Source organism: Chinchilla lanigera, unplaced genomic scaffold, assembly GCF_000276665.1.
Source record: "Chinchilla lanigera isolate Chin_1 unplaced genomic scaffold, ChiLan1.0 scaffold00097, whole genome shotgun sequence".
Taxonomy (NCBI): Eukaryota; Metazoa; Chordata; class Mammalia; order Rodentia; family Chinchillidae; genus Chinchilla; species Chinchilla lanigera.
In genome coordinates this window covers 1,976,477-1,993,321 of record NW_004955498.1, presented here as the reverse complement: position 1 = coordinate 1,993,321, position 16,845 = coordinate 1,976,477, and the positions used below count along the sequence as shown (strand labels likewise).

Here is a 16,845-nt window from a genome sequence, read left to right as displayed (position 1 = left end):
AGTGAAATCTTGAAAACAGCCTATGTCCTATGTGTCCACCAACACACTAGTGGATAAAGAAAATTGGTATTTATACACAATTGGAGTACTACTTTGAGATATAGAAAGATATATTTGAGTCATTTCAAGGAAAATACATGTAACTTGAAATCTTAAGTGAAGTAAATCAGACCCAAAAGCTTTAATGATCTCATGGTATCTAGGAGGGGGAAGGGGAGGGAAGAATGGAAAGAAAAGAAATAGAAACAGAGCTTTTATAAATGAGGAGGGGAAGAGTTGAAGGGATTGGAGGAGAATGGGAAAAAAGAAAAATTAAAATATCGTGTGTACAGGTACAAATTTCCTATGATGAATGTGATCAATATGTATGATGAATATGTATTAATCAAAAATAAAGTTAAAAAAGAAACCCAAAGAATAAATGATGTACATAGTAAATGAAAACATAAATAATAGAAACAGGGATCAAGAGATAGAGGGAGGGGTGAATGAGTACGCCACAAACTAGCAAACCCAAAAAATGCTCAAGACAGAGACTAAGAACTCAACAAAGTCAAACAAACCAAAAAAAGAGGTGCAGTAAGAATGAAGGCATATTTCCAAGATTAACTATTATCAACTGTGCTGCTATAAATGTGAATGCGCATATATTGCCTTGGTATGATGTTTTTAATTCTTTTGGGAAGATACCAAGAAGGGGAATACCTTGGTCAAATGGAACCTCTAGTTTTAGTTTTTTGAGCAATCTCCATACAGTTTTTGCATCAGTCTACACTCCCACCAACAGCGGAGAAGGATTCCTTTTTCCCCACAGCCCCTCCAACATTTAATATTGGTTTACTTCTTGATGATGGCCACTCTTCCAGAGGTGAGATGTAATCTCAGCACTGGTTTAATTTGCATCTCTCAAATGAGCAATGATGTTAAACTTTTTTTTTATGTATTCTACTACCATTTCTACTTCTTCATCTAAGTTGTATCTCTTCATTTCAGATGCCCATTTTTGGACAGGCCAAATGTCCATCTACCAATGAATAGGTAAAGAAGATGTAGGGCCGGGGATATAGCTCAGTGGCACAAGCACCCACCTTGTAAGTTGAAGGTCCTGAGTTCAACTCCTGATACACACAAAAATGATGTTGCTTTTTTGTACAGTGGAATACTACTAAGCAATAAGGAAGGATAAACTTGAGACATTTCTAGGTAATGGATGCAACTTGAGACCATACTCTTCAGTGAAATATATCAAACACACTAGTGTAAATATCACATTGTTTCTCTGGTGTGAGAAAACAAAAATGTAAATATGACAACATATATTCTAGATATTATCAAATAGGAAGAAAATTTTCAAATGGGAAGGGGAACTAATGAGAGTGGAAGGGGAAAGGAAAGGAAAAAATGAGAAAAGAAGAAAAATAGAAGCAAAGCTTTTGTAAATAAGGAGAGGAAGAGGGATTGAAGGGAGGGTAGGGGAATAGGAACAAAAAAGAATTAAGATACATCATGTACAGGTACAAATTCCCTGAATGAATTTGTACAGGTACAAATTCCCTGAATGAATGTGATTATTATGTATATCTAAAATGTACCAATATACTTAATTGATAAAATGCAATAAAAAAGGAACTCCTCACCACACATTAGTCAAAACTCAACATTTCTAATGAAAAAACAGAATCTTAAAAGCTGTCAGAGAGAGCAAAGGCTGAATTTCAAAGGTAAACCCATTAAAATTACAGCAGACTTCTCAACATAAACCCTTAAGGTAGGAAAGACTAAAGTGAAATATTTTAAACCCAAAAAGTAAACAAATTACACCCAAGATTAACATATCCAGCAAAAATTTACTTCAAAATAGATAGAGAAATAAGAACATTATACAAAAAACAATTAAACAGATGTGTATGAACCCCAAACTAGAAAACCAAAAAATACTCAAGAATATCCTAGACAGAGACTATGAAGTCAACAAAGCCAAATCCAAAACGAAGGACTATATCAACCAAAGCAAATGGAGAAACAACGGGGAGAAAACAAGGAGTCATGAAAAGTAAAAGAACAAAATGTTAAGAATAAATCAACACCTTTCAGTAATAATTTACAATGTTATGAGCCTGAACTCCTCCACTGAAAGACACAGATTGGCAGACTGGATCAAAATACAAAATCCAACACTCTGTTATATTCAAGAAACTCATCTTGACTCAAAAAGATATACATACACTAAAAATCAAAAATGGAAAACAATATTTCACCAGGAACACAAGAACAAGCAAGGGTAGCAATTTTACTCTAAGACAAAATAACCTTCAAGCGAAAAGTGATCAGAAGAGACAAGGAGTGTCACTACGTATTAGTGAATGGAACAATCTGATAGGAAGAGATAACAACTGTAAACATATGTGCTAGAGAAATTAAGGTGTGTTTTATACATGTAACAACTCCCCATGATTACTGCAATCATTATGTTCCACACCTATGAATGTATAAAATTTTAAAATTTAAGAAGATAAATTTCCAACCTCCAATTTGACTCCCCTTGGATTTGTGGGCCATACGAAGATATTTAAAGTGATACAGGGTCATAAGTGTGGGCCTGTATTCCCATACACCTGCTGTCCTTGTTAGAACTGGTGGAGACAATAGATGTCAACCTTTATCTCTCTCTTTCTCTCTCTCTCTCTCTCTCTCTCTCTCTCTCTCTCTCTCTCTCTCTCTCTCTCTCTCTCTCTCTCTCTCTCTCTCTCTCTCTGTCCCTCAGTCCCTCCTTCCTTCACTCCCTCTCCACCTACACACAGAGAGGAGGCCATGTGCAGATGGAGCAAGAAGATGGCCATCAGTCAGGCAAAGAAACCCACCACTCTAATCCCTGAGACGGTATTCAAGCAACAGGTTCAACGTTACCAGGTAGCCTTAGAATTTTTTTTAAAAATTGAGAATGTATCTCAATTACAGAGTGCTGGAGCAGCATGAAGGAGACCCTAGGGACAATGCTCAGTACTGCAAGGATAAAAATAAGAAGGTGATCATCAGAAGACCACAAATAGAGGCCTCAACAGGAAAACATTTTTTTCTGGCACTTTCATCCAGTTGAGATACCCTCCAGTGTTGTGAGTAGATATATTTGTTTTCCTGCCACCAAGTCTGTTGTCGTTAGTTGTGGGAGCACTAACAGATAAATTCACAGCACTTTCAACAACAGGCAGAGAAATTACACAGAAGACCACTATGGGAGTGGAACTAAAACAGTAGTATGAGATAACGAGTTCCAACACACATCCAAGAGCACTGTGCTCAGTAATAGCAGGATCAATAAATGTCTTTCTTTCACATAGAGCTTCCTCCAAGTCAGAACACAGCACATCACTGAACACCACTCAATAAACTGAACAGGTTTCATATGGCTTAAACGTATATGTAGTATTTTCCCTGGACCAAAATACCATGAAATTAGAAGTCAATAATGAGGAAATTGGGAAAGTTTGCAAAACAAATGGAAGGGAAGCAATGCAATGCTATACATCCATGTGATTTCTAGGCCTCCCATAAAATCACACTGGCTGAGTGACTGAAACCGCAGACATTTACTTTGTCATGGTCCTGGAGGCTGGAAACATGGGATGGAGATGCCCACAGGGATGCATTTTCCTGAGCACATCTCCTTGGCTTGAAGGAGGCCGTAGACATGCTGTATGTTCACATGATCACGTGCTATGCATGCCGGCCCCTGGTACCTCCTAACGTATGTGTCCCAATCACCTCTGTTCATAAGCGTTGTACAAGTCCAGCGTCCTTCCGCCCACTGCACAATGTGCTGATCATTACAACAAGTTTGGTAACACAGAAAAACTTTTTTGTAAGGAAGTCAAACATGGCGCTGGAGAGCAAAGCTGAAATCTGCCATCCCAGGGACATTGATGGGACGGAGAGGGAGGGTGCCTTAAGGCCTGGGAAAAGGAAACTGGAGGTGAAGGAATCAGTGATCTGCATGTGCATAATCACTCTTCATAGATCTCCAGTGGTTATACATTCTGAAAACAGAAACATTAGCATGATCTGACTGTAGAATTTTTGGATCATTGACATCAAAATATCACTCAATGGACAACTGCCTGAAGTCAAGTGAAGCATGGATGAAGTCCACCGGAGCAGCCTCCCAGTCACAGAAAAATGATCTAGGCAAGGTTGACCGTCAGGACCCATCTGACAAGGGCGGTGTCTATGGGAATACTAAGGGTAGAATGATAATAAGTTTGTGCAGCTGTAGATACTCCAAAATTAAGGATCTGTCAAGTTAACACAAAGAAGTAACCAAAAGCAAGTGAACTCAGAGGCTTCATTTAGGTCTTTCCCTTGGCTTAAGAGACACCAGTCAGATACAATTCAAGGTCAGCCTAATGACTTTCCTTTACCTCCATTGCCTCTTTAAAGAATTTATGGCTAAATGTAACTGCATTCTGAGGTACTTCAAGGGGACCAACATATAGTCCATGACCTCAAACAACTGCCTTCCATAAAACACATAGAGCTAGAATAAGTTCATCATGTCTATAGGGCTCCAAGACACAATATGAACCATGCAAGATAAGAGAATTTCAGGTGATAAAGGAAAACCACATCAATGAATGTACACTTGCATCACAAAATATATTCATATGTAGGTGCACTAAAACAGTAAGGGAGAGAATGCCTTGGACACCAATAAAAAGATACTTTTGACTACCTCACTCCTTTGTGGTAAGCATTTGATATGTTGGTGATATTCGATAAAAACTCAAATCATTTGTTCAAAGCTAACAGATGTCTTGAGTCTCAGAAGAGAACTGGACCTTGGCTTTTGAAAAATTCTGGAATTTTTCAGACTTTGATGAAGGGATTATTTTGTTTTCAGTCCTATGGGAAATGGGTGCATTATGTTGGGATGAATTATGAAACTCAGTGTCTTTACTTGGAGAAAAATATGGTTTAAGTTGTGTTCAGATGTCAAATTAACAGGGGGTGAGTTTTGATCTTTACCTCTTCACAGGTCAATAAGCAGGTTAACCCAGCAGTTAAAGATAGGATGGTCCTGGAAAGGAGCGGGGGGCATGGAAGCATGATCTCTGGCACTGTTCCTCGGTTCTGCTTCCCGGCTACCGTGAACTGAGTGGCTTTGGCCTCCAGGACCTTCCCCAGGCTGTTTCTGTCTTGGAGATAGCCTGTCATAGACTGAACACATGCACCAATTAGCCCTTTGCTCCTCACAGCTGTGGTTTTTGTAGGAGCAACGTGACAAACAAGTGTGGTACTGTCTTGTGCTTCTGGAAGTAACCATGGAAAAGAACTGAAAAGAGAGAGTGAGAGAAGACCTAACAAACATGAGCAATTCGATGTAAACACCGAAACATGAGGAAGGCCTAGGGGAGACTGGAGCCTGTGGAGCTGGTCCCTGAGTGTGGGTAGGGGCAGGGAAGCTGAGGGCTGCACGGGTAGCACATGACAGCATCAGCCAGAGGAAAGTTTTGAAACTCCTGCCTCTGTATCACTGCACAGGCTGAGGCAGCCCCTCATACCAGAGCTGCCAATGACCTATGCGTAACACTGGACAACACGAAAAAGACAATTTGCTTCCAGAAATTGTGCTTGTAAGCATCTGAAACCACTGTACTGGGTGAGAACTGTCTTTGAAAACCATCACTATTTTAATGAACGTAAGCCATGTGCCAGAAATACAATAGCGGAAAAAAGGTGAATCATGCAGAGTAACAGCCAATATACTTTGCTTACATAAGCATTTTTAGGGTACCTACATCCATGTGCAAAAGTATCTGTGCAAATATGTACCTAAAACACTTCTCCATTCTACATATGTAATACATAAACTAATATATGCGCACATGGTCTACAAGGACATTTTACACGTTTTCTCTTCCTAGTGACATAAACTCCACACAGACATTTGGAAGAGAGGTAAAATAGCTTCCCGAGTCTAGGTGAGCACTGAAATGTGAAAATTACACTCTGGGCTATGAAAAGTTGGATCACATCACAGAAGTAGGGTTCATCCCAATCCCCTGCTGCTGCTCAAGCTCTTCGTAGGCAACATCAATCTTTTAGAAGGAAAGTGTGAAGAGATCTGCCTCTGGCTGGAGAAGGGACCTCCTATGAGAGCATTGTTGTCCTTGAAGCGGTCACCAAAAGCCTGAGCTCCTCAGCCGAGCCTTGGAAGTGAGTGCTGGAAAGCCTGGGCAGCAATGACAGTTTGAACACTCCCCTCCTGGTCCATGGCTGCTCCATAGGAGACTCCAAAGATCCTGTTCTGTCCTTCGCTCAGCCTAGAAGACGCCAGCCACGTTGTTTTTGTGACTGCCACTGACATAAGCTTGTGTGGTCACAGCAGGGTGTGGTCTTTCTGAGTTTCTGGTATCAATTGAGGGGAACAAAGAGGACTGGGCTCAATTAGAAGAGGAAGGCCCTTCCCAAGAGAGGGTGCCCAGACAATCCAGATTTGCCCGTGTTGTTAGCACGGGTACTCTTGTGAAGAATTCTCACATCAGAACCCCTTTGTTCTCAGAGAACATGAAGTGCTGTCTGAGATATTTTCTGAGACCCAAGCTTCAGTCAGGAGAAGACTTGAGATCAGAAAAGTCAAGGAGAGGGCTGCGGGATGACTAAGGAGGCCTTGTCCCAGAGAGCGGGTCTCAGAATGCTCTGCAGAGGCCTCTGCTGCCTGCCATGCACCTCAGGTGCAGCGCTCTCAGAAAAGCAACCTCTTTCAGGTAGGAATAACATGTAGGACCAGGCTCAGTGAGGTCACAGTGAGGAGCTGTGGGGACCAAGGAAAGCCCTCCCCAGGTAGGAAAGCCGCAGACGATCCAGATCTGTCTCTGTTATCCGAGCTGCACTACACTGGGGGAGATTTGTAAGGATGAATCCCTTTATCTTATCAGCCACAGGGACCCTGGGAGTCACCGCCTTGTACTCAGGTCTGTGCTTCTGTGGGGAAATGAGACAGGACCTGGCCTCAGTGAGCTCATGGTGAGGGGCTGCCCTGGGGGACTGAGGAAGCCCCGCCCTGATGGGATCCAGAATAATGCAGATCTCCCTCCGCTGTCCTCTGTTCCCCAGGGTACAACTCTCAGGTGAGTGCTCCCTTTGCCCCAGAGGATCAGCCTGGACAGTTAAAGCCTTGTTCTGAGGGTCTTGCTTCAGGTTGCAGAAAAGACAACCTGGGCTCAGTTGTCAGATTAAGGCTCTTAACCTGCACCACACAGAGGGCAGATATGATAGTATGGGCTCCTCACCATGTCTGTCAAGAGTGACCTGGGAGTCAGAGCCTTGTTCTGAGGTCTGCTCTCCAGCTGGGCTGAGAAGATAGAACTTGAGATTGATTAGGTTAAGTAGAGGGGTTGAGGGTGAGAGAACAAGCCCCAGATGAGACTGACAGTATGAAAATAACCCATATCTGCCTCTGTGGACAGTCCTACACTGTGCAATACAGAATTCTCAGATGAGCACCCCTTTTGTCCCAGGGTATCTCTGGAATTCAGAGCCTGCTTCTGAGGCCCTTGCTAAAGGTGGGAGTAGTAGAGAGGACTTGGGCTCAGGTAGGTCAAGATGAGGGTAGGTGTGGAAGCCTTGAGCCAGGTAGCAGATCCCCAGATAATATATACCTGCCTGTGTTGTCAGCCCTGTACCTGGGACCCACACGTCAGGGCACTCCACCTCCACTCCCCAAGCCCATGGTGACCTTTCTGTCTTAGAAATCTGCAAGTGTCAGACACATTGTCCAAAGGGGAGCACACTGTTGTTGACATAAGACATGAGTTCCTGCTTTGGGGAGACACCCAGGTTAGGTTTGAAGGAGCATAGAGGGCCCCGAGGTGGTCAATCCCTTTACTACCTGTTCTCAGCCCCGTGAAGTCCCCTGCAAGGTATTGTGTGTCACATCCAGTGATTTCAGCATGTAGGATCAGAGAGAAGGGATGGCCTTGTTCCGCGGTCTACCTTTTAGGTGAGGGGAGCAAAGAGAAGCTGTTACCAGTTGAAGTGGGGTCCTGAAGGGGGAGTGAATTAGCCCCATCTTAGAGAGAGGGTCTCTAAACTATCCAAATCCATCTCTGTTGTTAGACCTGGGCCACACAGGGGCAGGCTTGTGAGCATGCGTTCTCTCCCCACTTTGTCCTCAAGGGACCTGGAATTTAGATCCTCAGTGTGAAATATTACATTCAGATAAACAGAGAGGTGGGTTCGGGCTCTGCCTGGAACCAAGTTCCAGACCTATTGTAAAGAAAGATGGCCCCCACTACAGCACAATAGAGAGCCCCATGGGACGCCTGTCTGCCTCAGGTGTCAGCTGTCAATCCCTGGGCATGGTACCTGGGTGTGTGTTCCCTCCAATTTCTATAAGTGAGGTTCTGAGTATAGTAACATTCTGGGTCATAGAAGATTGTGCCTTACACTCCATACCTGGAAGGACTCCACAGAAGTCTTTTCCTGCTCTGAGTCCAGGGAAGCACCATGCAGGCAGTTCCTGACTTCTGCAACAGAATCTGAGGGACTTGAGGGTCTGTGCAGAAGGAGCAAGGACTCAAGGAAAAGGGGTCACTGGCCCTGGCCTTGGCAACATGAGAAACGAGGCAAGGATGCAGGGCCCAGGGCACATGGCAGATGGGACCCAGCCTGCCCATTCTTTCAGTCTGAGTGCTGCCCTGCATTCCCACCTGGAATCTGACAGAGGAGGTTTCAGTTTCTCAGAGGGCTGGGGCTGCTTCCAGGACTCAGAGGGAGGAATTATAGGGATACGGAGAGTACATTGGTCACTAGATCAGAGAGCGCCCTCCTCCAAGATGTTAGCCTCTGGGGGATGCAATGTACCTTTGCCCCTGGCTCTTGGTATCAGGCAGGATGGGGCCTTGGTCTGAGCTGTGTGGCCTCAGGTCTTCAGATTTAAGATATGGGAAACCTGCCCCTGCTGGCAGGCTGGGGTGTGGCCTGAGGCAGGACCTCCGAGGAGAGTCACCTGCCCAGTACTTCCACTTCTGCTGTCCTAGGGAAATGGTGGACTTGGCTTGCCAGACGCAGCCACAGGTCAGTAGTGGGAAAATGTGAGCACCTGGGCCTGCCCCACACAAGGGAGCGCCTCTGGAGTCTACTCCGGTCAGTCTGGGAAACCCATACAGAGGAGTGCAGGTGAGCTGTACTTTTTTCTCCCAGGTCTCTGCGAGGTGGCCCTTGCTGTGAGGATCTTCACTAGGTGACGGAAGCAGCCACGTCCCGTCGGCAAACGGAACAGGCCAGGATCTCCCTGGAGTCAAGGAGAGAAACCTAGGTGAGCGCTAAAAGCTTTTTTCTTCTTGGAAGTACATGTTTATAATATATAATGATTACATTCATCATGAGGAGTTGGTACATGCGCCTGCCATACCTTAATTCTTTTTTTAATCCTGTTCCGATCACCTCCTTTCCCCTCCCTGCATCTTTGGACCCCTTTATTTGCATATGCATATATACCACGGATTGCAAGTAACTTTTTCTGCAAGTGTACAGAAAGATGATTAAATATTTCTAGTAAATTTTGACTTGACAAACATGCACTGTCTTGCAATACAAGCAATATGTAAAAGTCGTCGTACCCCATAACGCTCCTCTCTAGGCTCTCATACAAGCCATAAATATTTTCAAAGGTAAGTACCTTTCAAAACCTAATTTGTTTGTTTAATTCTTCTTTATGTTTTGTATTTTCTTTACTATTAAGTAGTATATTACAGTATTGTAATTGTTTTTATATGAATAGTTTTGTGTTGTGGAACAAATCATCTGCATTTCCATTATTTTTATAGGGAAATTCTTTTTGATATACGAGTGCTTTGGATTACAAGCATATTTCCAGAACAAATTATGATCGCAAACTGAGGTTTTACTGTGTGTGTGTGTGTGTGTGTGTGTGTGTGTGTGTAGATCGCATTCTTTATAGGAACTTGGTGTTGCGCACACTTCTCAATTTGCTCCTTTTTTATCTGATGTTCCTCCCCTCTCTCCTCTTTCCCCCTTTCTCCATCTCTTGATTCCCTCCCAATATGCTGAAAATCTATCTCTCCATTTACTATTAGCTCTTAATTCAGTGTTAGAAATTGTTATATTTTAGGGTTTGAAACATTTCACCTCAAGCCCTCTGGACTTTAAGATTTGCGTTAAGATTTGTGCTGTTATTTTAATGGGTTTACCTTTAAAAGTGATTCACTGCTTTTAACTGACAGCTTTTAAGATTTGTCCTTGTGTTGAAATGATGATATTTTCACAATATGTCACATGGAGAGGTTCTTTTCTGGTCATGGCTATATGGAGTTCTAGGTGTTTATATCTTTCCTAAATTTGGAGCATTTTCCACTATTATTTCTATGAACATGATTTTTAGGCCATCTGTGCTCTCTTTATATTTCTCACTTAACCCAATTACTCTTAGATTAGTTTTCTTTGAATCATCTAGCACCTGTTGGATGCATTTTTAAATTTCTCTTTTGGCTTTTAAGGTGTCTTTGAATGGTGGGTCCTTAAAAGCCTCCCTGTCTTTTAATTCTGTCCACACATTGCTCACATCTGCTGCCCATAGTTCAATATAATTTTTAATCTCCTGGATTTCTAATTGAAACTTTGCAAGGACTCTCATCTTTGCTAAACCATTCTTGTTTTGAATCATTTTTAGATCAGCTGGCTTTTTATTAATGTATTTTAAAAGTTCCTTGATCATTTTGGCTATTATTTCCATTGTCTGTTTAGTTATATTTTATTTTGTAATCCTGGCAAAAACATCTTTGACCTGTTTTCTAACTTTTTCTGTCATCCTTGCAAGTCATTGGGGTATGTGGCTTATGCTATTTTCCCCTCCATGTATTGCTAATATCACAAAGGTAACCTGGATATTGTCATAGAAGGAAAACCTATTAATAACAACTGTTATGTGACCCTGGTAATGTCAGGCAAATATTAACATACAGTAAGGTGGAATTAGGTATGGCCTTTAACCTTTGAGTAGAAATCCACAATTATAGTATAAATATTAAGACAACCCAGATATTGACATACAGTTAATATGTGCTAAATATGACAACTATAGCACAGCTAATGGTAGAAAAAATTCAACTCTAATTTTTTACAGTGAACTATATAAAGATTAATAAAGCTAGGTAGGCGTGGTGGTGCATGCCTGTAATCCCAGCACTCGGTAGGCTGAGGCAGGAGAATTCCTGCAAGTTCAAGGCCAGCCTGGGCTACAAAGTGAATTGAAGTCCAGTCTGAAGTGCATAGCAAGACTCTGTCTCAAAAAGACCAAAAAAAAAAAAAGGGTAATAAAGCTTAATGGTTATACTAGTGAAGATATAAGGACAGAGAAAGGGAGCACTCAAAAAGAAAACTATGAAAGCTGAAACTACAGGATGGGAGGAGGAGGAGCGACAAGTAGTACAAAGCATCCTCCTAAGGACTAGAAGGCTGTTTATTGAATTAGGTAAAGGTAGCAGAAAAAACTGATGAAAAGGTGAAGATAACAGAAAAAGGGAGAGAAGAAGGGAAATTACATGGAGAATAAAAATAAGGAAAAATGAAAAGAAAGAGGCGTGAAAAAGTAAGAAATAAACAAAAAAAAATGTGTTTGTGATTTTGAATGAATAGTTTCCTTTGTGATCCAGAATTTTGGAGTCTAGCAATTCTCTATTTTCTCAGAGGCCCTCTGCTTTGCTCAGGCTGTGGCTGTGTCAGAGTCAAGGCATGTCCCAGCTCATCCTAGTAGATAAGGAAGGCAGCCAGACTGCAGGTCTGTGCTGGATGCAGGCAGAAGGGCAAGGGATTGAATAACAAGTGCAGCAATTCCCAGTACCAATAATAATAGTAGTAATGATAACAGTAATAATAACAAGAGCAGAGACTTTCAAATCCAGAGCAACTCAGGCTGGGCCTGACTTCTGGCCATGGGAGGCAGGCCCTGTTCCTTTCCCAGCAGAGCTCAAACCTCTCAGGACATCTCACACCATCCTCTTCCTGTCCACACTGTTTCTCTCACTCAGTCACTGTGGGAGGGTAACACTGGGAACCCGAGGGTAAAGCTGTCCCGTGGCTGTTATGAGACCCCTGTTCAAGCACTCCACCCTTTCACAGAGTGGACCCCGGCACTCTCCAAGGATACGGTGGGCGTCTGTACAGGGCTCCCTCACCCTGCTGTTTGCTGTGTAAAGATTCTGAGGGAGCAGAACTCTACACTGTCCCTGCAAATCATAGAACCACTGTCCCATTGAACCACCACTTTCTCTCCCTGGCATCTCCTGAAGTCACCAGGTTCCCATTCGGTTCTGCATATTCATTCCCTTTCTCAAGAGCCAAGAGCAAAGGAGAAAGTTCAGACTGATTTGTTCCCTTCTCTGCAGTGTAGTCTGTCTCATCTAATTCTCTGTGGTTTTGACTTTTCCTGTCATTTCCTTCCAGATTCTCAGGTATTTACTTCTCTTTTCTTTTTCCTTTTTTTCTCCCCTAGTTGTGATTTTCCAGAGTCTGGATTCCAAATCTTGGAACGTCTGAATTGCTGCCACTCACAACTCTCCCATTTTCCATCATAGAAGGTAGGATGGTAATCCACACCCATGAAAATAAGGGACCCCAAAGAGCCTGGCTTCTCCTATTATTAGCCAGGAGCCCCCATTGAGGGTGACAGCATGTGAACTGCTCACAATTCTGCTAAATGGCTGCAAGTGGGTGCGCTCAGGGAGGTAAGGACCTTGGTCCAAGTGGTAAACACAAGGCAGCCAAGGGCCCTCAAGAGATGACAGGCCTAAACTATGTACCCTTCCTGAGGACTGAGGGTATCCTCAGCCCCAAAACAACAGACCCACAGAGTTTTCCTTTCCACTGGGTCAACCCTGGGAGATCCTAAATGGCATGCTCACTTCTACCATGGGCAGGGATATGGGCAGTCATCAGAGAGATTAGATGCTGGTCTCAGCAGGTGAGGACATTTCTTCTCTGGAGGGATGGTGATGAAAAAGTTAGGCCCAGACAAAGATGGAGAAACTAGAGAAGCACATAGGGCTCCCTCATTTCAGAAGAAATGGGCACAGGTCCGGCTGTTAGCCATGGAATCCCTATGTGCAGGCTATGGGATGGGTGCCTGCTCACTTCTTTTGAGAATCCTGGAGATCTCAGGGAGGTGAGGAACTTGATATGGGAGGGTATCTTCAAGTTAGCATAGGGATCCCTATTTGCTCATCAGATCCAGTGGTGCCCAGATCTGCCAAGAGTCAAAGCAAACATTCTAAGGAAAGATTGAAGGCACCCTACACACAACACAGAGAGATGGGTCCTCCACCGCTACCCTATACCTATATTCTTCCCAGAAAGCTTAGGCAGATCTGTAAGAGATTGAGGCATCTATCTCAGTTCTGAGTTACTGCTCGCAGGTAGGTGAGGGTTTGGTACAAGGGACCTGGACTCAGGAAAGCAAAAGTAGGATCTCAGACTCTGTCAGGAGTCTAGGTGAGGGCAAAAGAAGCCCCTTAACAGAACACAGAGCATGCTAGCCTCAACCTTCCCTTCTGTTACCTGTCATCAGACCCAGGGAACACAAGTACACTGGCTCCCACTCACTTCCTCTTTGAATGGCTCACAGAGATAGGGCTGTGGTTTCAAGAAGGTGGCCTCAGGTCATCCTACAGAGAGTGCCAGACCTAACCGTTTATCAAGATAAGGACATAGCAGATTCCCATCCTGTAGCGCATGTACCCCATCGAAGTTTTCAAACTTCAGCTATTGCCCCCAGGCAGCTGTGGCCAAATGTGCATCCCCTTACTGCCTTTTCTTCTCTATCATGAAAGAAGACATTTTCAGTGAGAGTTTTCTTCAGACCTGTAGAAGGCTGGGGTCCAGGCCCTGCTCAAGGACAGTTGTGTACCCAGAGTGAGCAGAGAGGGGACCATCACACAGGATGGTGTGCACCTCACAGAGTCCAGCCCACCCCTCCTGTGAGAGCTGGAAGAGCAGGACTGTGTTTGTGGTCTGCAGCCTGAGGGGCCTCCATGCCTCTTACAAGAGCTCCAAGAACTCAGAAGTGGAGGTCTTGGTCTAGAAGAGTTTTCACAATTCACACAGAAAAGGAGGCGTAGGCAGTGTCAGGAGTCAAGTTGATATCCGTGCCTTGAACCTATATTTTGGACTCCATCTCCCAAGAACAGTAGGGATTCCTTGAGCCTAGGCCCCTCTTGCCCTGCTGTCTGCCCTACGGCTTGTGTTATGCGGTAAAACTGCAGCCTGAGGAGCATTCCCACTTCCTGTCCCAGGGTCTTAGAGACAGTGCCTCCAAGAGACAGTAGCCTGTAAGACCCTCGAGCACCACCCAAAGAGAAGACCAGAAATTGGGCTTTTTGAGAGCTAACGAGAGTGTTCTCAGCTGAGAATACTCACAGGCTCTGTCTCTCCTCCAGGCATCTGAGTCCTCATCACCATTCTCTGCTGTCCTGAAGGAACATCTGAACATCTTCATAGTCAGAAGAACAAGTGCAGCAAGCAAGTTGAAGTCTGACCTGTGCAAAGAGGGGCACAGGGCCTGGTGCACTTGCAGGTTCTCAAGTCTGAGAACTGTCTCAAAGCCTCTGCTTCCTCTGCCACCACTTCTTCCTATACTTGAGTCTAGGTCACACCAACAGAAGTGCCTTCCTTGGCCTGGGACACCTACCTGTCCCCAGAATCCAGAGTGTTGTCACTCCCCGCCACTGCCATGGCCTTCAGTCAAAAGAGCCAATCTGATAAGAGCTTCAGTAGGCAAGATGAGAATGGTGCAGGTAGCTCGCAGGATGTGCAAGTTCCTCGGAGCCTGCAACGTGTGGTCCTAGATGACAAGATAGCTAAGTTAGTACCAATTTTACTATTCAAATATCAACAGAAGGAGCTTATCACCAAGGAAGAAATGCTGCACAATGTTGACGAGGATTACAAGGAGCTCTTCCCTCAGATCTTCAGAGAAGCTTGTAAGTGCATGCGTCTGGGCTGTGGCATTGATGTGAGAGAAATAGATCCCCCTGGTCACATATATGCACTCATTCCTGTGTTGGGTCTCACTTATCATGGGATGTTGGGTGATGAAGAGATCATTCCTAAAATTGACCTCCTGATAGTCATCTTGACTGTCATTTTCATGAAAGGCAACCGTGCTAGTGAGGAGGACATGTGGCAAGTAATGACAGTGAGGGAGATGTTACCTCAGTGGAAGCGCTTTCTTGTTTGGGAGCCCTGGAAATTCATCACTGAGGATTTGGTACAGAAACAGTATGTGAAATATCATCAGGTGCCCAATAGTGATCCTGCTCGCTATGAGTTCCTGTGGGGTCCAAGGGCCCACGCTGAAACCAGCAAGATGAAAATCCTACAGCATTTAGCCATGATCTGTAGGAGAGATCCCAGGTCTTACACACATCTATATGAAGAAGCTTTGAGAGAGGAGCAAGCCCATGTATGAGGTATGGGCCACAGAGGGGATGAGGTGCATGCCAAGAACAGGGAGTATTCATGGCCACATCAGTTCCTTAGTTCCTGACCCATGTGAAATGATGTCCACTTTTCAGCCTGTGTTTGTAGAGAAAGTTAACTTTCTAAATAGTGAAAGGCCAGAGGAGCACAGGGAAATAACAGTATATGTCATCATGATGTCTGTTCTATTTGAATTCCTTGGAAATTGACATGTGTTTTATTTACAGTGTTTTGAAAACTTGTTCCTTTTTTACAAGATTGAAGTAGCTTTCACATCTTATTTGAACAATAAGATTGATTTCACATGCACTTTTAGTTTTGTGATATTAATGGTTGATTGTGATTTCTGATCACTTGGGAATTTTGCTGTTTGATTTCAAGTATAAGAGTTTTTGCAACTTTGTAAAATCAACTGGGAAATATTTCATTTTATTTGTGATATGAAACAAGATACTATAGCATTGGATTTGACATTGCCTTGGAAATCTATGAGAAATTTACATCAAGTTAAGTGGAGTCCAGAAGTAGACATGAGGATAAATATGAACAATTGACTTTTTAATTCTTTTTACTTCATGTTTTGTATTATTTTAGAAAAAAATATATATATATACCTGAATCTGTTTGGTTTCTTCAATTATATTAGAGAAATTTATTGCCAATAAAGAAGCCCCTCTGCTCATGGGCACATTGACCCCAAACCTTCACTGTATGTGTGCTCTTTGGAAGGCCCTGTGCCTGTGGTTGTGACATGAGTGTACTAGACTGAGCAGGATCAAAGCTACCCCCTAGGATGGTGGAGTCCAGGAGTGCCATCAATGTCGAGAAGATAAAACATACCCCTTAGGATGATGGATTCTAACAGTAACACCAGTGTTAGAAAGACAAAGAGATGTCCTCAAGGATGCAACTGACTTGAAAAAAGAACACTAAAAGAGTGGGGTCTAGCATAGAGCACCATGGGTGAATGTTGATCTTCTGTACTTTGAGGCTTGGCTTAATTGAACTTTTGAGGGAGTTTATTTTATTTATTTAGTTAGTTAGCTTTTTTGGTACTTGGAATCGAACTCAGGACCTTGTGCTATCCAGGCAGTGAGGGAGTTTATTTTAATGCAACTGCAATGTGACTCAGCCAGACCCTCAGATGAGGTGTATTTGGCCTTAGTTAAAAGCCTAAGAGGATGGAAGACTGCTTTAAGTGCGCTTTTAGGTGATGAGGAAGCTGAAAAGAATCTTTATTGGGACAAACATCAAAAAGGTGACCTGGGGCTGGGGATTTAGCTCAGTGGCAAAAGCGCCTGCCTGGCAAGCGCAAGGTCGTGAGTTCGGTTCCCGGTACCGGAGAAAAACCAAAAA

The 16,845-nt window shown here is 43.5% G+C and overlaps 1 protein-coding gene across 1 annotated transcript; it reads left to right on the top strand.

The window, feature by feature from the left end:
* The first annotated feature begins 14,740 nt into the window (after nucleotides 1–14,740).
* On the top strand, nucleotides 14,741–15,478 carry LOC102016398 (melanoma-associated antigen 11-like). The gene has a single exon (XM_013505522.1). It carries the CDS (start codon nucleotides 14,741–14,743, stop codon nucleotides 15,476–15,478), a length of 738 nt encoding a protein of 245 aa, XP_013360976.1.
* Nucleotides 15,479–16,845: the final 1,367 nt, after the last annotated feature.

What these genes read in the sequence shown, in the direction of transcription:
- LOC102016398 (XM_013505522.1), top strand. Translation starts at nt 14,741, where the DNA reads ATGGCCTTCAGTCAAAAGAGCCAATCTGATAAGAGCTTCAGTAGGCAA.